This window comes from Sinocyclocheilus grahami, unplaced genomic scaffold (assembly GCF_001515645.1).
Source record: "Sinocyclocheilus grahami isolate Dianchi unplaced genomic scaffold, SAMN03320097.WGS_v1.1 scaffold122.1, whole genome shotgun sequence".
NCBI classification, from domain to species: Eukaryota; Metazoa; Chordata; class Actinopteri; order Cypriniformes; family Cyprinidae; genus Sinocyclocheilus; species Sinocyclocheilus grahami.
In genome coordinates, this window is record NW_015505301.1 from 2671628 (window position 1) to 2694290 (window position 22663).

A 22663-nucleotide genomic window follows, 5' to 3' on the forward strand; every position below is an offset into this window, starting at 1 on the left:
CCCATTCAACATCCACCATCACCATCATTGCACCATGCAATGATGCACACCATTACATTGCGTGACGTGTCTTCAATGGAGAATCCCACTCTCCCATTGGAAATGGTGGGAAGAGCTTTGGCACAAACTGGCATCCAGTCTCCTCCCCCAGCTCTAGCCCTGCCCTCTAACCATGTTACAACGTCCAATTCCACTTCTTTAGCGGAGAGTGGAAACTTTGTGGAAATCCAAGGTGATGGAACCACCAATATGACAATTGATTCTATTGTCTCTTTAAATGATGCCACAGATGTTGTCAACAGCACTGACGCCTCATGGCCTGCAGCAAATGATTCGAACATCTCAGAGGCACCCTCCACAGCTAGCGGGAGCTTCATGAACAGGCAGGTCCCAGCCACCACGCAAGGCCCATGGGGGTCTGGGAACCAGTCGGGTCCTGCACTGGGTCCTCCTCATGAAAAAAACACCATCTGCCTGGACAAAATGGACATTGTGTGGTTGGTTCTTGCCATAAGCGTGCCTGTCTCCTCATGCTGTGAGTAACCAATATCACACTTCCTCCAGCTTTCGAAACTTGTACTTTCTGTCATCAGCACTGACAGGAACTTTTCCAAAGACACAAGATAACATAATATTCCCTTTGTGGGTTAGTGGCTTTTGCTTACAACTTTCTGAAATTCATCATACAAAATTCAGATGAATGTGGTCTTAAGGCTAAAATGAAGAAGAGTTAGATATAGAATATTAATATGTCTTCTTTTCTTCAGCCGTGCTGCTTACCGTATGCTGTATGAGGAAAAAGAAGAAGTCTGCAACTCAGGAGAACAACTTGAGCTACTGGAATGATGCCATCACCATGGATTATTTCACCCGCCATGCTGTGGAGCTCCCACGCGAGATACAATCACTGGAGACTGAGGTACTGACAGAGACCTGGAATACATTTTAGTGTACATCAGATTGAAACAGGCTAACAAAAATGGAAAAATTACTTGGTTCAATACAGTGGTTGTTAATTGGATGGAGATGGATCTGAATGCGAGCCTGTAGTCGATTGCAAACTCAATTACTGGAGAAGTACAGCATAGGCAACCGGAGAGAAGTCTGTCTTTTCACCAGAAGATTGTGATTATGATATTTTAATAAAAAATTATTTGGTCAAAAAAGGTGCATATACCTGGGTGAACTATTTACAGTAAAACCAACAACATGCATAAATGGCGCTTTTCCACTGCATTGTACGACTCGGCTCGGCACGGCTCAATACGGCACGACTCGGCTCCGTTTGCATTTCCACTGCAGTTTAGTACCGCTTTAGAGTGGAGGGGATTATTCACATGTCGTTATAGTTGCGCCGTGACTCCTGAAAAACTTTTTCATTCTGCGTCGCCCCATCAAGCTCTCGCTGGATCCACTCCTCTGCTATCAACGAGAGGAACGTCTGAACTTCCTCAACAGACCACAAAACAGCTATTTTTTGGTTGTTAAAAAAAAGGTGCGCTCGTTCAAAACAGTTGCGTTCGATCCTTCCGGCTGTGCTGATTTAAATCTAGCGTACCTGTTGTGTTTGTGTCACAAGTTAAGTGATGCAGGTAGTGACGATTCTCTCAGGCCAATCAGTAATCAGCAGAGTTTACACATCACGTTTGGGTAACGGTACGGTTCACTTGCAACCTCAACCAAGGGGGTACTAAAAAAAGTACCAGGTACTGTACCCAGTGGAAAAACCCCCAAAAGTGAACCGAACCGTACCGTACCATGCAGTGGAAAAGCACCATTATAGAACTTTCATTATATGTCAACTTTAAGTTCCCAGGGCTCAAACCACACTCCATAATGTTTCCTACATGTCTTGATGCATGTGCTCCAATCTGCTGTGCCATGTTGCCTCGAGGGGTTGATATGAGTTGGAAGCCAGCTCGCAACATTTCTTGATCCTTGATTCTCCCTCTTTTCCCACCATTTTACTTCGTCTCTCTATATTAATGTCCCTTTAAATGTGCAGAGAAGGCTAACAAAAGCTGAAAAATGTTTGTTAGGGGCCGTTTACACGACAGCATTTTCAGCCAGAAACAGGGAACTTTTTATGCGTTTTGCCTGTTCATTTACACGACAATGGCGTTTTGGGGACTGAAAATGCATATTTTTTAAAAACGCTACCGTTATCGTTTTCATGTAAACACCCAATACAGGAATCTTTGAAATAGGTGACATCATGCGCGTGCGTAGTACGTGTTAGTTTTATTTTTTTTAATGTTTTCGGTAAGTAGACATGCGCAGTACGTGCCGATTTTAAAGGCAAGCGCGAACAAACATACACAACAATAGCGGAGTACATGGTACTGTTGTTGCTGCTCAAGAGTTTGCTAACGCTTCTTCAGCAAAGTGTGGATTTACTTCACCAATATTACAACCAACACTGGAGACCCATCATATACAACATATAACTGTCACTTCCCTACAGGTACTCTTTACTAACAAGGTGACAGTTCCAACTACTGGCCTGGCATATATAATACAGCGTTTTTGGCCATTTTCGCGAGATGGTCCTCACTGCAGAACACAAGATCCAGGGGGTGTGGTTGGATCCAGATCCAACTCCTCCCACCTTACATATACCTAAACCTACCCGTCTCCACCCCCTGATTCCTAAACCCACCCCTCTCCACCCCTAAACCTACCCATCTCTCAGAGCTCCACCCCTAAACCTACCAATCTCCACCCCCTAGATGTGGATCCAACCACGCCCCCTGGATCTTGTGTTCTGCATTGAGGGGCTACTGGTTTTCGCGGATATGTTCTTCACCATTCACAGTAATTAACTGTAGCGTCTGGACCAATCAAACACACAATATATATTTTGTTATCTATATTTAACAAATACTCTGTAACACCCCTGTTAACACAAGCCATATGAGGACCTGTGGACCCTTCCCCCGAAATGCGTAACACCCCAGGAAGCCTAACAGGCCCCTGGTTCCATGGCAACCAACGCGGATATCACTGTGTTCCGAAATGCGTAACACCCCAGGAAGCCTAACAGGCCCCTGGTTCCATGGCAACCAACGCGGATATCACTGTGTTTATTGCCCAGAGGAATGTGAGCAGAGAGACTCTCACTGCATTTTCCATAGCAAGAGGCACAATGCACAGTAGAAATTGACTTTTCTACTAATTAATTCATAGGAAAACCTTTCTTTGAATGAACAGTGTATCCTTCAGGTCATGGTGTATGTTGTCTTAGATATTTTTAGACTGTTTTATGCAGGCTTATGAGGGAACCACTCGTCCTGTCAATCTTTCCTATATATAATCCTACCATGCTTAGTATCTATGAATTCGCCTTCTGATGATCTAAACGAGCATGTATATTATATGTTGGTACATAGGCAATATATTAGTGTCCTGAGAATCTTTAGTAATTTCGATTCAAGTTCCATATGCAAATTACCATACTTCCACACAAAGAGCCATAAAAACTCCCCAGTATCTCAAAACTTCCACTTTGGATTCCGGCCTTTCTCATTGGACAAGCCCAGCTTGAGAGGCGGGAATCTTCTCCGACCTTAAAGGCCTCTCACCAGGGACCCGCCCGGGGCGGGGGTTCTGTTAGGTTTTGTTAAGATGTGAGCTCCAATGCTCCAGGACAGTAAGAAAGTTATTTCCCTTAACCAGGAAATTAACGTTCTTAGAATTGACAAGACAGTTGACCCTGAGAGGTCAAGTAAATATCTACAGCGGATCTAAATATTCATAATTAATTATAACTAGTTATGATTAATTATTCATATTTCCCCATGAGCTGATTCGTTACATAACCTTCGATTTAACGCCATGCTTTTATGAACAGAAAAGGCTTTGCTGTTAATATGATTTACTCTACGAATCATCAGCTGAATAAGATATCTGGCTGAATGGCACAAATATAGATATTCATAGCTTTTTCATTGCTGGGGTATCATTATGAAATGAACAGTAATTATTGCAATTAAGACAATGTGCTTGAAAAAAATCACTTAATGGTACCATTCACGTTATATATCACCACCTGGTGCTCAGAGACCTTACCTCTCTCTTTCTCACTAGTTTCTTCGAGTCATTTTGTTTTTCTAGTCATTTTGTGAGATTGTTACCATCATCCATTCATTGATATTTTCCATTTCAACCTCTGCATGCTTCTTTTTTCCCCACCTTTTTGTTCTTGCTTGCTGACCTTTTCTGACAGGAGTGCGATTATGATGATGATGATGAAGAAGAATCATGTTTGGGATGCCGGTGACCCACAGGTCTTCAAATCACCCTTTTAGAGAAGCAAGAGAGACAAATCATTACCTGCCTTTATTTATTTGTCCTCAGTTTTTATTTTGTAATTGTTTTCAGTTGACAATTTTTTCCTATCCTGCTAACACTTTTTTGTAGCGTACACGTTTTTAGATAGATAGATTTATGGAAAGTTGGATAGATGGATTCATTTTGATGTTTGAATAAGAATTCCCCTTTTAATATGTGTGACCAAACACAAAACATCTTTTAGAATCTAGAGCCTTATAATTAGTTGTCTTCCTGCACAGGTGCAATTTTCTCTGCTTCTTCCTTCATTTCCTCCCATTCATTTCACACACGCAGTCTCCATGGTGATAGAGCTCAATCACTACACCATAGAAATGCACATTTGTTCTATAAGAACATAGATCCTGAGAAGAAACCCTGTTCCTTCCACCTTAACTGTATTTACCTTTGTAGGATCAGACGCCCAAGTGATTAGCCTTTAGTTAGCATGAAAGCAAGTATACAGTGCTAATGTTCTTATGTTTCTTTGCGTTTCAGGAACAAGAGACGTGTCTGCCCCCTAACGGTGACTACAGCGACAGCGGCGTGGTTCTGGTTAACCCCTTTTGCCAAGAGACTCTCTTTATCAACAGAGACAAGGCTTCTGATATCTAAACACACTATATTAAAAGGAGACAAAATCCTTGAGGATTTTCCAGTCCCTTTTATTTGCTCGCATTTTTTAAGAATATATATATATATATATAAATAAATATATATACATATATGTGGTGGACCTTCAGAGACTGCAGTTTATTTATGAAACTGGTTTCAAGGAGCTGAAAGAATATTACAAAACAGAACAAATGCTATTTACTATGAGGGGGAGCCCCTGCATATTTTTCTGATGTGGATTTTCTACAGACGCTTCATTGTGATAAGGGTTTTTATGTCTTTTTTGAATAAAAACAATAAGTGTGGTTGCTCTTATGTTCCAGTGGCTTTGGTGGTGCAGAGTGCTGAGAAACATGACGCGTGGTGTAAGGATGCTTGTGTGACGTTACCCAAAACACTTAATATGATTACTTAAAAAAGCCTGCTGCACTTGAATTCTGTATGTAAGGGGATGCAGGGGTAAAGGGCACTGATTCTGGAACGCTTTTGGAATGGGTCCAGTGGGTACTGCAGCAACCCTCGCTTCCCTCATGGAGGAAATTGAGTTGATTGCCTGTTTGCATTTGATGGAGGATGAATCATGACTTTCTGAGATGGTTTGTCCCCAGTTGAGTCACCAGCCAAAAGACAAAACGACAATTGTCCCATTCTTTAGATGTTCGAGATGTTTTTGTGTGCGTATATGTCTTGTTGCATGCATCTTTTCTGATTTGAGGTGTATGTGTGTCTTTAGACTAGATGTCAAACAGGATTTGGTTTCTATCAATATTTCGTTGTTAAAAACAACCTAAAATTCCATTTGCGTTGACACAGTTGCACAAGCAAGTAGAAAAATGCTTAAATGCCAATGAAATGCCTCATACAAAGCTCTTTGTATGGTAATGTTACTGTGCTCCACATTTCACATCATATCTGTTCATGTTGTACGTGTTTGTGTTCAACTTCCATAAGCAGGGCTAAGCATTATACTGTATAACTGTAGTGGAAATGCATTCTTTTTTATTATTATTATTAAACCTCTATATTTGTTTATTCGCTATGACATGCTCTGATGAAAATGGCACTATTATTGCTTAACAGGTTGGCTAAATCTATATATATTTTGTTAGAAGACATGTTTTTCTTAGTGAAGCGTGAATGAGTGTGCTTGTGGTTCTGTCTGTCTATCTTTGTCCCTTGTGTGAACATTGACGAGAATAAATGAGACCAAAATGAATTTCTCTTTGATTCTCAGTGCTTACTGCTGTGTTGTACAGTTTTTTAGATGAATGTCAATGATATCACTGGATGTAATAGAGTGTAATTGTTAGATATAAATACATACAGAGAACCTATTTTATTTTGTACTTTCTTTGAACACGTCACTGAGGTTGGTAACATGTTTTAAGACCATATCATCATCTTTTCTTTACATAACCCATTTTTTTCTGTATGCTTAGCAGATTTTATATAAATATTGTTTTAAATGAATTTGTAGATTGATGTTTTCCATTTCTTCTTTTTTTAATTGTCTCCGTCCATTTATTTTGTGCTGGCATGAGTTTTAGATATCTAAGGAGAGAGAGGTAATTGCTCAGCTGACAGAAAAAAATCGCTCTTGCATATTATGAATCATGTCTGATCATTTGTAGCACATTTACTGCTGAGCAATACAAATAAAAAGGCTTTGAAGGCTTCTTCAGTCTGTAGTTGATTTTTGTCAATATTTAAAGCAAAGCCGGTTTAAAAAAGCAAAGTAGAGCACACATGCCAATGTTTCCCCCCTGATTGAAATGGGTCAAAGGTTTCTGGAATCTTCCCTGTTTGCTCTGTATATGCTGAATGAAGCTTTTCTATTCACATGCTGTTCGGTGTGACACACAACTGGGACGGTCATTCATTCACAGTCTCTCAAAAGGCAACAGATGTTTGTAGTCTTTTTATAAACCCTCTCAATCACATTGCTGCATGCTAGAATGCAGTTAGGTTTTATAGTCTTTGTTTTGCAAATTCTGTCTTGAGTTATTTGAGAAATACTAAAACAATAAAACAATACCATAATACAATTTTTGGCCTATAAAACTTTATGCTGGCTGTGTGTGCTCCACCTTAAAAAAATAAATGAAAAAACCAAATGCCAGTAAAAAAATAAAATAATAAATTAAATTAAAATCCTATGCTACACAGCAAAACATTACGTTCCCAATAGTATTTCATCTTAACAACATCCTATTTCAGTTCCTTATTTTTATAAAGGGCCCTAAGCAAGAAACTTAAAGGCATTGACGGGCCCACCCTTAATTTTCAGATTTGTTAAGTTATTTAACGGCAGATTCTTGAATTTAAAAAAAAAAATAATAAAAAAAATCATTAAATATTTGCTATTTTGTGTTAATAACCAGCTAAGTACTTTATATCATGTTTTTATTTATAATTCTATTGTTTCTATATTCAAAATATCATGTTTAAAACAATAAATATGAACATTTATTATATATTAATATTATATTAATATTTAACATTATTTCTGCAACTCTGCCTCTTCTGTGCAGTTTTTAGCACAGCTGCATATCTAAATGTATCATAAGTTTTCTTTCATTTGTTAACTAAATTACTCCACAAGTGTTGTATAACTACTACCAACGAATTGTAGAACAAAATTGCACAATCTGGCAAAAGCACTCTGCAGAATCCTCACCCTGCGATAGGATTGGTCGAAAACTAACATAGTCGCTCAGCGATTGGATAGCAGAACTGTCAATCACAAAGCCTCTTTCCCATCCGGGTCAGATCGGAAGCAACACTATCCGGTGCATTGGGCGAGTGTGTGTGTGTGTGTGTGTCACACTTTCAGCTGGTGAGTCTGTCATGCTGCTCTCAGCACACCTTTAACCTGCGGATACACATGAAACATACGGATTACCTGTCAGACACGCACGCAAGGGCTCGTTTGCTGTCGCTTCAGACACTGATCTGATCATTTATAAGCTTTTTTTTAGTGTTTAGTGGAGGAGATTTGGGGATAAGATGGCGGATGTGGCTCCGGCCGGCGTGGAGAAGAGTCTGGATGACTTCTTCGCTAAGCGCGACAAGAAGAAAAAGAAGGAGAAGGGCAAGGGGAAGGAGCAGGCGACCGGAGGAGCTGGAGGAACCGTGATGGCGGTGAAAAAGATGAAGAGGGAGAAGGAGAAGTCGACGAAGAGTGAGAATCAGGACGCGCAGATGGAAAAGGTAACGCACAGTCAAACAACACACGGGCTGTGTCACAAAACCTAGTGAGCTGCCTATCTAGACAGCGTTTGTAGGTAACGTTACAAAGGGCGCGTGAACGTTCTAAAAGCGCAATGTGGTCTAAGCAGGCCGTTCACTCAGTTTTGTGACAACAAGCAAATAACAACTCCAATAAAAGGTTACATTTTTCTTTTATCTTCATAAAGGAAGTTAATGTGATATTGTGCTGTAGCTATCATCGGTTTATGTTTCTGACAGCTGGCTACGTTACTTAAATTGATAGTTAATTTTACAATCATATTGTCGTAATTGAACGTTACTCACCCTGCCTGACTTTCTTTCCTCTAGACAATCAGATTTTTGGCAGAACATTAGATATTGACAGCCTAACATTTCATATGGCAATGGAGCAACACAAGGGTGTGCAAACGATGACAGAGGTGTAATTTTTGTGTGAACCATGCCTTTAATGTTACCCTTAAATAGAAGTAGCATTTGGTCGTGAGGTATGTTGGGTGATGTGACATCATACTGACATTCGTTGCTAAGGGCATCAATCTTCCAGCAGGGGTTTTATAACTGCTGCTGTAACTGTGTCCTTCACCTCCACCAAATGCTTGTTTCTCTTGTAAGACAGTACAGAATAGCAATGTGCAAATGAACGCAAGTTTTGTACTTTTACAGTGACATCAGGTCACTTTAATGAAATCCTGCACGTTGCATCAGTTCGCCTAATTATGCTGTTCCCTAAAAGTGTGTAATCCCTTTATGAAGAAAAAGCACATACTTTTGAGTGTGTAACAGAAGAGTAGGCATGTTTTGCGATGTATTACTGTATTATTACTGCGATGTATATTTGGTGTAACAGAATATGTTGACATGCTTTAATGTTCAAAAAACACATTATTTTTCAAATACTGTACATATAAATACAAATAAAGTGCTTTTGCTTTCGCCTAGAAACACACAGCGTCTCCCTGACATGGCTGCTTCAACACTAACTGCGGTTACTGAAACCACGCCTTCTTTCTTTGCTGAACATTTGGGTGCATTATGCTAATATTTCCACATAGTGAGGTAGATATGTGGGGGCGTGTTAGAACGAGCCGTTTTAGGGGGGCGTGGCAGAGTCTTAACTTTGATAAAGAATATCTCTTTGGTTTTGAGACTTTAGTCTTTGCAACTTCAGGGATCTTATCTATGCACAATCAGCTTGTAACACTCCAAAGAGAAAAGAAATCTTGAAATCGCATCATATGACCCCTTTAATGCAACTGATCCCAGACTTCTCTGATGATGTATCCAGTCATTTGAGTCCATTTACAGTACCCCCTGTCCCTGCAAGCTCATGTTCATCTCATCTGCCTCCAAATGAAATCAGCAACTGATAGACAGAACCCCTGCCCTACATTTTTTCTTTTTGATAACTTGTTTAATTTGGATGTACTTTACAATACTTTCACGGAATACTTTTTTGTGACTTTAAAGGACTGCATGGTCGCTTAGTTACATGCAACCTTAAAATAGCCCGTCAAACATATTGTTACTGTTAAAGGTGCAAAAAAAAAAAGAGAAGCCAGTCACCATTAAGGGGCGTGTCCACTTGGGATGGGGGAGGTGCCTATGTTGCATAGCATATTTATGAATTTGGGTGCAGAGCTATCAAGATAGGGGTAGGATCCTTTTTGGTAGGGGCGAGTTTGTTTCAGTGATTTCATGTGTTTCTCAGAAATCGCTTACTGCGCCTTGAACATCCTTATATACACACTACACATTTCAGTTTATTTACTTTAAGCTACTCAATTTTTTGTACCATATTGGCAAGAAAAAAGTAGCTTGCTGATCAGTCATGGGTTTTCATGTGGAGAACTTGCCTCAAGTTTTTGCATAATGATGCATTAATGGCCAAATGTGTCTTTATAAAAGTTCACCGTGTAGCTCTCTTAATATCTAAATATTTGTATTATATATTTTTCATCAAGTTTATTGATCAATATTGATGAGTCACTTATAGTCATGAACTTAATCATGGCTGCAACATACTTAAAAAGTAATAAACAGCAATATGTTCCTCCATGTAGCTCTTATATATTCAGATTAAATATATAAATATCAGCTTGTCAGTGATCTATGGCTCTGTGTAGTAAATGCCGCTCCATCAGAAAGCACGTGCTGGAGATTTACCACTAATCACCAGAAGCGGCTTTACTGACGAGATGCACATGAAAATCACATTCGTTTTTTTGCCCAGCCCTACTTACATTACACAACTTCATTTATAAATTACATTTATAATCTACACTTAGGAACCAAGTGCTGTGACTGACTCCACTGTAGTTCCAGAAATATATAGTTAATATATAGTATAGACATTAACTTGGTTCTTGTATTGTCTTAAAATCTCTAAAAATTAGTTCATTGAACTCTATATAAGGGTCACCTCTCTTTTCTTAAACTGTCACTCCAGGAGGATGAGGAATGGAAGGACTTTGAGCAGAAGGAGGTGGACTACACCGGACTCCGACTCCAGGCCCTGCAGATGAGGTGTGAAGCACAAACAGTTGGCATCTAATGAATTTGATGCTACTGGGGTCCGTTTTTCATACATGGATTACCCAGTTAGCTGGATTTTATTGTTGGCAATTTGGCAGGACTGTTCATCTCGGAGCTGCTGTCATAGTAACAGGTCCAAAAGCTCAAACCTGGTCGGGAACAGGGTTATTTCACATAAACAGGATTAGACTGTATAATTTTAAGTGTACCTTATTAATTAAAATGTTGCGTAATCTATAAAGCCTTCTACACACGGCACGGTTTTAGCAATCCTATAAGATCATTGCATGTCACAATGTGGATCTAATAAACTTGGGTGCGACGTGTAGCCTGTACGATGATGACACCAATTGACCCGTACGCTGCAACGCACGTTACTATAGAAGAATAGAACGTCATCGGCATGTGCTAGTGGTAAACAAAGTGCATTCTCCCTGCGTTCCATTCGGAAGGGCTCATCCCTGTGCCCTAATTCCTTCAAAGGGTTTACCCTCCGGAGTGAGAGCTTCGAAGGGTTGAAGGGTGTAGGGGACCAAACAACTGTTTCTTGAAGTGCTCTTCTGCGTCACATGGAGGTACCGTCATCATGCAAAGAATCTGCACATAGGATCATGGGAACCCGAAGTGTCCATCAGTTGTACCCTTCGAAATCCTTCATTCCGAAGGGCCCTTTGAAGTGGCCAGTTTTGAGCACTTCGGTTTGGAACGACCCTTCAGTATGATCCATGATTGTTTTCACTCCGAAGTGACCTTCGGAGGGCGATATATCCCGTTTGGAACGCACCGTATGAATCACACTATAACAGTTGTATTTTTATGTGTGCTGAAAAAAAAGTGGAAGCGGTGAAAGAGGAGGGAATAAGAGCTTGATGTGAGAAGTTTTATGTTTTAGCGCCATGTCGCGTTGATTTCATGTCGCATTTTTATTGGCTCAGTAAACTTGGATCGTACCAGCAAACACACTGTGATGTTCATGCTAAATTTATGACACGTGACAGTCAGAAAAGTATCGTAGACTATCTTTGGTCGCAAGACCGTGACAACAGCCGTCTTTGAACCTCTCTCACTGTACGACATAAGAGCACTGATTAGGAGCCACTATCACAGAAATCGCCATGATTGTTTCACGATGCCAATCTTTCATCTGGGACAGCTGAAAATTGTGCAAGGCTTAATAGACACTCATTTTACTAATTGAGAGATTTATTCGTGATGGAATAGTCGTGCATTAATTCTCACCATCTTTTATGCAGGTGGCTTTGATGCATCGAGATCAGAGCCGATCCTCCCTATACGCAAAATACGCAAGCTGCATAGGGCCCCTGAAACACCAGGTGGCCCCCTTGCTCTCAAAGATGATTTAATTTTAGTGTAGTTTTTGAATTTGGCCAGTGGTTCTGAAAACATGAATGATCATTTCTTTTAATGCAGTGCGCTGTCGCCCTTTCTACGTAAAAATCAGTCAAATCATGTAATGTAAATGTCGTACAGTCTTGCTCGAGACTAAAAAAAATGTGAAAGCATACCGAACTGCGGAAGAGACAAATGTGTTTCATTCATTCGTTTATAACCACTCATATACCCCACTCAACCCCCCAACGCCGCTGCCGACACAGTTTTGCGTAGGGCCCCCGAAGTCTAGGATTGGCACTGATTGAGATGCACACTCACTTCTTAAATCTCAAAATGCTTTTATGAAGCATTAAAGGTGCAATAGGTGATTGTCTTCAGAAACATTTTTTTTAATGCTGGTTGAAAGTCTCTTCACATCCCGATAGCAATCATTAAGTTAAGTGGTCTAAATGTATTTATATATTCTGTGGAAGGCGTAGAACCAAGAAATGTTCGTCCAATTAAAACACTCGTTCTAAAGGTAGTATTTTCCAAGATCTCCTACTGCACCTTTAATTTGAACAGTCAGTTATGTCTTAAGATGAATCATATGGATTAAGAAACTTTAATGCTGTCACGTATAATACATCTGCTTCAGAAATAAAGAAATTGCAAATTACAATACTCTTGTCATTGAAAAATGCAAACCCTGTACAAATTCTAGAAATGGTAAAGACTAATTTGGAATCGCTTAAACAGGGTTACAAATTTTATTCATATATTAGAACATTTATCAAAGCAAAGAGTTTATTTGAATTCATACATGTTACAGCGTATCTCTATTGAAGTACACAATTTTTCGTCTGTCTGATAGTGATGAGAAGGAGGAGGAAGAATACGAGAAGGAGGAAGTGGGCGAGGATGGTGAGATCATCCTGGTCACTGGTGATAAAATCTCTGGACCCTGGAATAAATCAAGCGCCCCCCCCTCAGCTGCTCCGGGTGAGTCGGCAGTGTTAGTATAAATAGCCAACTAATGAAAGTATTAGTTGAGATTAGTTTTTAAACACTAATGTCTAATTTCCTGTTAGTAGAGGAAGTTGAGGTTCCTGAGCCCAAAGCACCTGGCGTGTATCGTCCCCCAGGGGCCCGGTTAACCTCTACCAAGAAAGGCCCAACTCAAGGGCCTCCAGAAATCAACGACACCCAGTTTCCCTCTCTCCTCTCCACCGCCAGACACGTGGAGACTCGCAAGTAAGTGACTGAGCTCTTCTAAAAGTCTGTACTGTTCATTGCTTAATCAGATGTACCTTTAGCTTCCTTCCTCGATTTTCCTCATACACGGAGTATGTTAGGAATGCCATACTGATGTGCAGCGATTTCCGCAGTATTTGTACTGTGCAGATTTTCTCTGTGCATGGAATAATGGTGTTTTGTTTACTAAAATAATTAAAAATGAATTTTGTGAATAGAAATTAAGCTGAAATATGAAAAACTTAAATGTAATGTAAAAATGTTGCCTTGACAACTATCTGAAATAAAATAAGTACTAAAATGACTAAAGCTTAATATGAATGACAAAATTACTAAACTTAAAAAAAAAAAAAAAAGCAAGCTGATTCAAAATAATAAGTACTATAATAGTACACAAATAATACTAAAATAGCCAAACTGCCCAAATGTGCATTATAAAATGTATAGTTCTGAAATTTCTGATTGGATGAGACATTTTAGTGTTATGCGATTAATGCAGGAGTGTAAAAAGTATGCCATTTTTCAAAACGTAAAATTATCTTTAGATTTTGGGTCTTGAAAATGTGCATTTAGTAAAAAATAAATTATTTTGGTGTAGTTTTAGTTATACCAGTTATGTTAGTTTTAATTGTTATTAATAAAAGTTTATCTAGTTTTCATAAGGAAGATAACGCAACATGAAGCAGAAACTAATTAGAAATGTATTCACATATTGTCTTGTAGTTACCTACCATTTAAAACACTTATTTTTGCATTCTATTTGAAATACTTGTTTAAGATGCGTCCATGCGGTCCAAAGGTTTTGACAATGAAATAAATAAATAAATGCTAATTTCTAATAAAATCTAATTTATATCAAGATCAGCTCAGTCGAGCCGTTTAGAAGCAGTTGTGTGTGCAATGTGTGTGTGCAATGACGAGAGCAGAGAGCTGCACTCACACAGATGACACTTTCAGTGAGTGAAAAACAATTGGGTTCTCAAAAATGAGTGAAGTTGACGGGTCCTTAAAGGGGTCATATGATGTTGCTAAAAAGAACATTATTTGGTGTAATGAAATGTTTATGCAGTTTAAGGTTAAAAAACACATTATTTTCCACACACTGTACATTATTGTTTCTCCTCTATGCCCAGCCTTTCTGAAATGCGGCGATTTTTGCAAAGCTCATCGGTCTGAAAAAGCGAGGTGTATGACGAAGCGGATATCGTCCTCTTTTGGAAGGCCAAACAAAATAGTTTCGCTTTCACAACGAAACACAGCGTCTTCACGACATGGCTGCGGCGGCAACAATAATACAGCAAGAATAAAAGTTACGCCTTCTTTCTTTGCGTGAACATTTGGGCGGCGTTATGCAAATCTTCCCACATCGTGACGTAGACATGTGGGGGCGTGTTAGAACGAACCGTTTTAGGTAGGCGTGGTTGATTAACTTTTATAAAGAATATCTCTTTGGATTTGAGACTTTAGTCTTTGCAACTTTACAGATCTTCTTTGCACCAAGAGCTTGTAACACTCCAAAAAGAAAGGAAAAATTTAAATGGCATCATATGACCCCTTTAAAGTCTTAAATGGTACAAGATATTCTTAGTTATGATTTCAGGAGGCCCTCAATTTGGGGACAGAATGTAACGATTAAACTTCAAAAGGCTATTATTTTATTGATTAAATATGAGCGCTGCACATTTCAAATTCAGCTGCTGCTTTGTGTACTGCCCTTACCAGCGAAACCGCTATATTTCTGCCATTCCAAAAGTGCCACCTGCTGGCAGAGATTGAATTTAAATTTTCATTAAGCCCTGCTGTTTTTGTTCAGACTGACCAATGTGAAAATCAACCCATGTGAGTTGTAAATGTGAACTAGTGGATCGAGAAGATAATGCATTATAAAAATGTAAACAATTAAGACGGTAAACATGTATTTTTTACTTTTTTTTTTGTGTGTGTGAAAACCTGTATCTGATCTCTAAATCATGCTTTTTACATTCATTTTAATTTTATTTGTGCAGATATTAAAAAAGGTCCTAAAGTCTTAAATTTAAGATTTAAAATCCTGCAGATACCCTGGTCTGGCAAAAACCATCAATTCATGTTTTTAGGTATATAATTGTCCGGACGTCGGCTGGTGAGGAGGGTTCTTTACTGGTCCTCAAGCAATTTTAGTGGAAGACCCCTGGTTTAAAATATATACATACTATACAGTAGCGAGTATTCCATTTTGAGCATAACCAATCCTGCATACTGGTGGATATTTTGTTGCAGGGACAGAGAGATGGAGAAGACCTTCGAGGTGGTTAAGCACAAGAGCCGGGTCAGAGAAGGGGAAGGCCCAGGCTCCATGCAACATCTACAGTTAGATAATCAGTATGCCATCCTGGGGGACAAATAAAAGCCATCTCCCCCTCCCCCCCCAAGCCTACCGCCAATGGTACAGTAAGACTCGTTGGGGGAAAGCTGTCTGATGCAGTCTTTACTGAGCTGGAGACATCTGTGCCCATTTTCACACACACAACCAACACATGCGCGCACACACACACACACACACACACACACACACTCGCACACAACAATACATAAACATCCCATTAGACCTCTGTCAAGCAACACCCAGAAATTAACATATTTTGACCCATTTATCCATCAAAATCCTCTCATACACACACGGACACGGCTGATAAAGGCCCTCCCTTATCAACTGCATTTAAAACGGGCTGCAGCAACAGGAACTGACTGATATTTCAAATTCTGCTTCATACGATACCGTTCACCAAGATGAATGACACTGCATCAAACGAACAAGGCATCAAATGTTTCTTACGGTTGATTTCCTCATGGGGGTGGTTGGCCGGCAGAGCCACTGGACATCGGCCAACCCTGAGAAAATGAGAAAAGCCACTTTGAGGATGGAGTTCAAGACATTGGGTGAGAATTAAACAAACAAACCAACATCTGCTGAGGGTTTTTTTTTCTTCACTACGTCAGTATAACTCCCAAACCATTGGATTTGTTTTTCTTACATTGTGATGACAGAATGCTGGGAGTTTTTGGTTTGGGGACTAGAGAGTGGAGGCTACCTCAGTAAGTTACATATCTGTGGTTACAATGTCGACCAGGTCCTGGGCTCTGATTGGCTGCAGGAATTAACACCAGTCCGGCCAAAGAGGAGCAGCTCAACGTTTTAACTGTAACCTTAAATTAAATTGTTTTCCCTCCCCATTTTGCAAGATCTGTTGACAGAGGCATTGAGTCTTCAAATTTACTTTTTAAAGTGGCCTTACTGTGGGGGGAAAAAATATGAAAGTGATGGGAGAGAAATATATATATATTTAGAGAATGTGTTAAAATAGCATTCTGGAAGGCACTTGCTGGTCGTTTTGCAGATAAAGCCTGCTTGATTTGATTCTTACCACTCTGAGTAAAAACCACCTCCGTATCCCTCTGTGAGAATGTAGTTCTGCGCTAGTTTGTCAACATATTGCGAATAATAGATTTTCTCTAACAATGTCCCTTTAACCATTTCATCCCTGTTCCTCTCCTCATTTTATTTGATTCCATGATGATTGACGAACCATTATTAAAGTTTAACCTTTCTAATCTCATATTATGTTTGTGGTTTGATGTGTATTTTTGCAGCTGTGGTCTGTAGAAGGTGCTGCAGTCATTGCTATGAATAGTTGGTCATGTCAAATGAGTTCTAGCTAATGTAGATGTGATTTTGTTTACAATGTGCAAATAACAATCTAGCTATTCTGTTTGGACTTTAAACTCCTCACTCACCATGGGTTTTTTTATTTTATTTGACTGGACAGAAACTGCTGGGTTGTTTGTTTATGCCTTTCTTCGAGCAGTTGAGGGTGGTGTACTAAACTACGGTTTTGTGGTAATACATTTAGCTGAATTATTTTGCTGTATGTTTGCGGTATATGACTTGTCAGTAAAGTTCAGCCTTACAAAAACTGATACATTTTTGCATTCATCTGAATGACATTGAAACATTTTCCAGATGGTGTCTGTTCATACAAACCATTCAAAAATATTAGTAATCAAAATGTTCTTAATGGAAAGAAAGATTTGAGGGAAAAAAAAGTGACGATGTACTGCATGTTTTGTTTGGAACATTGTGGCAAAAGACGTCAACAGATTATATGAGTGCTTTATTGGTGCTTTTATGAAACAAAATCTAGCAATCACAAGCTTGCATTAATAAATACTGTTAGTAAAGGAAAGATTATTTTAAGATCGTTTCATTTTTGACAGGTTCTGATGAGTGAGTGGTAATTGTAGAACTGTTATTCTACTAGAAGGAATGATTATTTCTTCATCTCCAGTATGCCACTGCCTGGTCCTCTCCGCTTTGCACTGCAGATGTTACAATACTGTATTCCTGGGACCTGCCAAAGAACATAAAATGCAAAACGTTAATAGTGCAAAAGCAAAATAAACATTTCTCCTTTTCTAAGATAAAGGCTCAACGTTTGAATGCAGCAGGCTGGTTCAAATGTGAAGTGTGTCATTTCTGCATCTCTAGCATTAATAAATGCCATTGGTTGAGCAATTAGAATGCTAGCTAAATGGGTTTGGATAGTGCAACTTAGTCTTCTAGCTGTTTTTGCATATTAAGGTGGATTACAAAAAATACTTCACCTTTAAAAAGCAGTTATATGTAAAGATTAAAGAAGACTTACATTCCCAGGGGACGGCAGACACTCCTTGTGGAACATGTGTCTGCAGTGAAACACCACCACACCAAATGCCTGAGCCGTGTCTTTGAGTGAATTAAATGAAAAATAAGAATTAAAATAATGATTGGGTGACAGCTCTTATTTTTCAGTTTTTTTGTATATATTGTGCACGTTATCCATTTAAAAATTCACACATATAGTGCCTTGAAAGTATTCATACCCCATTCATTGTTTCACATTTTATGTTGCTGCCTTGTTAAACTGCTTTAAATTACTTTTTTTCCACATCAATCTACACTCCATACACCATACTGACAAAGCAAAAACAGAATTGTCACAACCTCATAAATTTTTTTTTCTTTTTTCTTTTTTTTAAAGTCTACCTTTACAGTCTTAGTGCTTTTTTGTTTGATGCGAAATCATTTGGCAATTATCTGCCATTTTTCTCCTCACCTCTTCACCTCTCTAGCTCTGTCAGGTTGGACGGGAGCAAATGCACATTTTCAAGTTTATCCAGAATTATTTGATTGGGTTCAAGCTCAGGCTGTGGTTGGGCCACTCGAGGACATTCACAGAGTTGTCTATAAGCCACTCTTGCTGTGTGCTTAGAGTCATTGTCCTGTTGGAAGGTGAGCCTTCTGCCCAGTCAGAGGTTCTGAATGCTCTGGACAATATTTTGGTGCACTGAGCTTTTCTTCTACTCTGACGAGTCCCTCAGTCCCTGCTGCTGAAAAACAGCTCCACAGCATGAGGCTGCTACCAGCACACTTTACTTTTGGGGTGGTACTCTTCAGGTGATGAGCAGTGCCTAGTTTGCTTCAAACATGATACTTGGAATTGAGGTTCATCAGACCAGAGACTCTTGTTTCTCAGAGTCTGATAGTCCTTTAGGTATATATATATATATATATATATATATATATACACACACAAACAGGTGCATCTCAAAAAATAAGAATATTGTGAAAATTGTAATATTTCAAAAGCTTTCATATATTCTAGATTCATTATATGTAAGGTAAAACATTTCAAAATTTCTTTGTTTTAATTTTGATGATTAGAGCTTACAGCTCATGAAAGTTAAAAATCCAGTATCTCAAAATATTAGAATATTTCCTAAGATCAATTAAAAAAAAAAGGATTTGCAAAACAGAAAAACTTTTTTTTTTTTTAAGTAAGTTAATTTCTGCACTCAATACTTGGTCAGGGCTTCTTTAGCACAAACTCCAGCATCAGTGAGGTGTGGCATGGAAGCGATCCGCCTGTGGCTCTGCTGAGGCACTACTGAGCCTTCAGTGCGGATCGACTGTTTCTCATCTTTCTCTTGAAAATATCCCAGAGACTCCATATGGGCTTCAGGTCAGGCATGTTGGCTGGCCAATCAAGCACAGTAATATCATGGTCAGCAAACCACTTTGAAGTGGTTTTGTCACTGTGGGCAGGTGCTAAAGTCCTGCTGGAAAAGGAAATCAGCATCTCCATAAAGCTTGTCAGCAGATGGAAGCATAAAGTGCTCCAAAATTTCCTGATAGACTGAAAGGGGCGGCTGTTCACAGAGTGCTGTATCAAAGCATATTAAATGCGAAGTTGACTGGAAGGAAGAAATTGAGTAGGAAAAGGTGCACAAGCAAACCTTGTGAATTGAGAAGCTTGAGAATACTGTCAAAGTCGAATCAAACACTTGGGAGAGCTTCACGAGGAGTGGACTGAAGCTGGAGTCAGTGCATCAAGAGTCACCCCGTCATGAGAAACAGTCGATCCAACAATACAGACGAGCTGAAGGCTCAATAGTGCCTCGGCAGAGCCACAGGCTGATCGCTTCCATGCCACACCTCACTGATGCTGTCATTTGTGTTAAAGGAGCCCCAATCAAGTATTGAGTGCATAAATGAACATACTTTAAAGAACTCAAACTTTTCTGTTTTGCAAATCCTTTTTTTGATTGATCTTCGGAAACATTCTAATATTTTGAGATACTGGATTTTTGACTTTCACGAGCTGTAAGCTCTAATCATCAAAATAAAATAAAAAAACGTTTGAAATGCTTTACATGTAATGAATCTAGAATATATGAAAGTTTCATTTTTTGAAATAAGTTACAAAAAAATGACTTTTTCACGATATAAAATTTTTTTGAGATGCACCTGTACATATACACTCAAACACACACAACTTATATAATAGTATAGTTATTTAATATGCATTCATTTTCAAGAAATAGGTTTATAATGTTTTTCTATATTGTATTTTATATTGTGTTTTTTCTATATTTCCCCATATATTTCATGTGTGGGCAGGGGCGCGGGAAGATGCTTTCTTTTGGGGGTGCTGTGTGTGTCCGTGTTGGGGGGGGGGGGGGGCTAATCATCCCATATAGAAAACATCACAAGTAAAATTAATCATGTTTATAAAGATAAACATGGGTTTATTATAGCCCACGTACAATTTATATTTCAGAGATCATTACAAATTTTAAAATTTAAATGAACAAACCTATCGTTGCATTTGCAACCATGTGAAAACAGGGGGTGCTGCAGCCCCCTCAGCACCCCTACTTCCCGCGTCCCTGTGTGTGGGTGTGTGTTCATGTATACAAATGGATGCATTAAAAGTCATTAGGGTGTACCTGATGGTAAAATAGGAGTGTGGCAGGATTCACAGATGTTTTCTTCTATGAGAAATAAAAGCAAAATAATTTTGTAGCATTTCTAGTGAACAAAACAGCTGCTGATTTGCCCTGATATTTATTAATTTTGTCCTAGATGACAGGAAGACAAAATACTTGTTTACCATCCACCCGCACTCCTCTTTTCTGTGTCCTGTGCATCCTCTGTAGAAGAGACAGTGAATCTGCCACCAGGATCTTCTTACAGCCCTCTCTCAGTAAGATCTACAGGACAAACATCAAGATGTTCTGAACACTTTCCATGAACACAAAATGATCAAGTAAATGTATCTTAACAAGCATCTAGTTATATTAGTACTCTAGTCTGAATGGAATGCTGGTTTAACCGGCAGTGATCACACCTGTAGATTGTAGTCTTGTAGAATCTTAACCAGTGAGTCTCTGAGGTTAGGAATCTCCATCCCTTCTTTAATGCGGTGAATGAGCAGGATTGGGTCCACATGGGTTCCAATGTTATTCAAGAGGCCTGTGATAAACGCTAGAATGAAGAAAACAAACAAGAAGCATTACTAATATTGTAAGTTAGTAATTTTTTTTAGCAGAAAGAGCTGCTATAGAGTCAGGTCTCATACGTGGTTTGTCTATAGAGTAAGAGATGAGATCGTCCCAGAGTTCTCTGTCATCCTGCTCTTTAGCAAACTCAATGGCCTTGTCCACATCCGCCAGCTCCTCCATGATCATTTGCAGGGCACGTCTGCAGTTTCCCATACGACCTGACAGGGAAAAAAAGCATACATCAGAAGCACTAGAGGCTACAGCTAGTTGAAAAGTTTACACACAGTGACATCTCCTCTGTTGCACTGGATCAATTACTGTGTAAAGAACTATCAAGTTTGATGACAGAAATGCACAGATCAATGATTCAGAACTCACTGAGCAGGAAGACTGTCTCTTCTACAAAGTGCCTCTGCTGACAGATTTCCAGAGCCTGAAAGACACAAAGCAACTGTTCAAAATCTGTATTCATACCCCTTCCATTTTTTTCACGTTTTGTTATGTTGCTGCCTTATGGTAAACTGCTTTAAATGACTTTTTTTTCACATCAATCTACATTCCATACAATATAATTACAAAGCAAAAAACAGGTTTTTAACATCTTCGCAAATTTATGAAAAATAAAAAACTTAAATGATTCCATTGCATCTGGGACAGTTGAAATTTAGCTCAGGAGTTCATATTGCTTGTAGATGTTACTACACTTCGAGTATACTTAAGCTGTAGCAAATTCAATTGAATGGGTATGATTTGGAAAGGCACACACATCTTAATAAAAGGTCTAACAGCTGATAATGCATATCAGAGCAAAAACCAAGCCCTGAGGTCAAAAGAACTGCCTGTAGAGCTCAGAAACAGGTTTGCATCAAGCCAAACATCTGGAGAAGAGTTCAGAAAAAAAAGAGAAAGTCTCTGTTACCCTTAATGAAAGAAGTTTGAAACAACCAGGACTCTTCCTAGAGCGGGCCTCCTGACTAAACTGAGCAACTGATGGAGAAGAGCTTTGGTTAGACTGTGACCAAGAACCTGATGGTCACTCTAGTTGAGCTCCATGATCATATGTGGAGATAGGAGAAATCTACAGATGGATAAACATCATTGCAACACTCCACCGATCTGGGCTTTATGGCGGTGTGGCCAAACTCAATCCTCTCCTCAGTGAAGACACATGAAAATACACTTGGTATTTGCAAAAAAGCACCTAAAGGACCCCCAGGCTGTGAGACAATATTCTCTGGTCTGATGAACCTCAATTCTAAATGTCATGTTTGAAGGAAACCAGCTCTGCTCATCACCTACAGAGTACCATCCCAAAAGTAAAGTGTGCTGGTAGCAGCCTCATGCTGAGAGAGGTGAAGACGTGAGGTGAAGAATGGCAGATAACTGCCAAATGCTGATGATCAAAGCTTGTGGCATCAAACAAAAAAGACTTGAAGACTGTAAGGTGCTTTAACAAAATATTTAGTTAAGGGTATGAATACTTATTTCAATGTACTTATTTTTTATTTTT

General features: G+C 39.1%; 3 protein-coding genes across 5 annotated transcripts in view; 2 read left to right on the forward strand and 1 right to left on the reverse strand.

Annotated features, from left to right (window-relative positions):
- The first annotated feature begins 393 nt into the window (after positions 1-393).
- On the forward strand, positions 394-4997 carry LOC107589950 (transmembrane protein 108-like). Its single transcript, XM_016278535.1, has 3 exons — positions 394-535; positions 768-919; positions 4828-4997. Exons 1-3 carry the CDS (start codon positions 484-486, stop codon positions 4942-4944), a joined length of 321 nt encoding a protein of 106 aa, XP_016134021.1. The 5' UTR covers positions 394-483; the 3' UTR covers positions 4945-4997.
- Positions 4998-7674: 2677 nt separating this feature from the next.
- On the forward strand, positions 7675-16224 carry cdv3 (carnitine deficiency-associated gene expressed in ventricle 3). Of its 3 annotated transcripts, XM_016278532.1 has the most exons (6): positions 7675-7780; positions 7923-8154; positions 10622-10698; positions 12914-13041; positions 13131-13293; positions 15553-16224. In XM_016278532.1, exons 2-6 carry the CDS (start codon positions 7951-7953, stop codon positions 15677-15679), a joined length of 699 nt encoding a protein of 232 aa, XP_016134018.1. In that variant the 5' UTR covers positions 7675-7780; positions 7923-7950; the 3' UTR covers positions 15680-16224. The 3 variants fall into 3 exon arrangements, with proteins under 3 accessions (XP_016134018.1, XP_016134020.1, XP_016134017.1); XM_016278534.1 differs by having other exon boundaries at positions 7693-8154; positions 13134-13293; XM_016278531.1 differs by having other exon boundaries at positions 7694-8154.
- A 26-nt stretch (positions 16225-16250) lies between these two features.
- Positions 16251-22663, reverse strand: part of LOC107589951 (VPS41 subunit of HOPS complex) — a 36040-nt gene continuing 29627 nt past the window's right edge. Inside the window, exons 21-27 of the mRNA XM_016278536.1 lie at positions 21532-21586; positions 21231-21371; positions 21000-21136; positions 20763-20862; positions 20599-20643; positions 17976-18055; positions 16251-17681 (exon numbers count right to left, since the gene is read on the reverse strand). Of these exons, the coding sequence (XP_016134022.1) occupies positions 17601-17681; positions 17976-18055; positions 20599-20643; positions 20763-20862; positions 21000-21136; positions 21231-21371; positions 21532-21586 (639 nt within the window). The 3' untranslated portion in view covers positions 16251-17600. The remainder of the gene's footprint in view (positions 17682-17975; positions 18056-20598; positions 20644-20762; positions 20863-20999; positions 21137-21230; positions 21372-21531; positions 21587-22663) is intronic.

Bases quoted from the DNA above. Each gene is read 5' to 3' on its own strand.
- LOC107589950 (XM_016278535.1), top strand. From the start codon at position 484: ATGGACATTGTGTGGTTGGTTCTTGCCATAAGCGTGCCTGTCTCCTCA. The intron at 536-767 runs GTGAGTAACCAA...TCTTTTCTTCAG, and splicing joins CGTGCCTGTCTCCTCATGCT to CCGTGCTGCTTACCGTATGC. The intron at 920-4,827 runs GTACTGACAGAG...TTTGCGTTTCAG, and splicing joins TACAATCACTGGAGACTGAG to GAACAAGAGACGTGTCTGCC.
- cdv3 (XM_016278532.1), top strand. From the start codon at position 7,951: ATGGCGGATGTGGCTCCGGCCGGCGTGGAGAAGAGTCTGGATGACTTC. The intron at 8,155-10,621 runs GTAACGCACAGT...CTGTCACTCCAG, and splicing joins AGGACGCGCAGATGGAAAAG to GAGGATGAGGAATGGAAGGA. The intron at 10,699-12,913 runs GTGTGAAGCACA...TCTGTCTGATAG, and splicing joins CTCCAGGCCCTGCAGATGAG to TGATGAGAAGGAGGAGGAAG.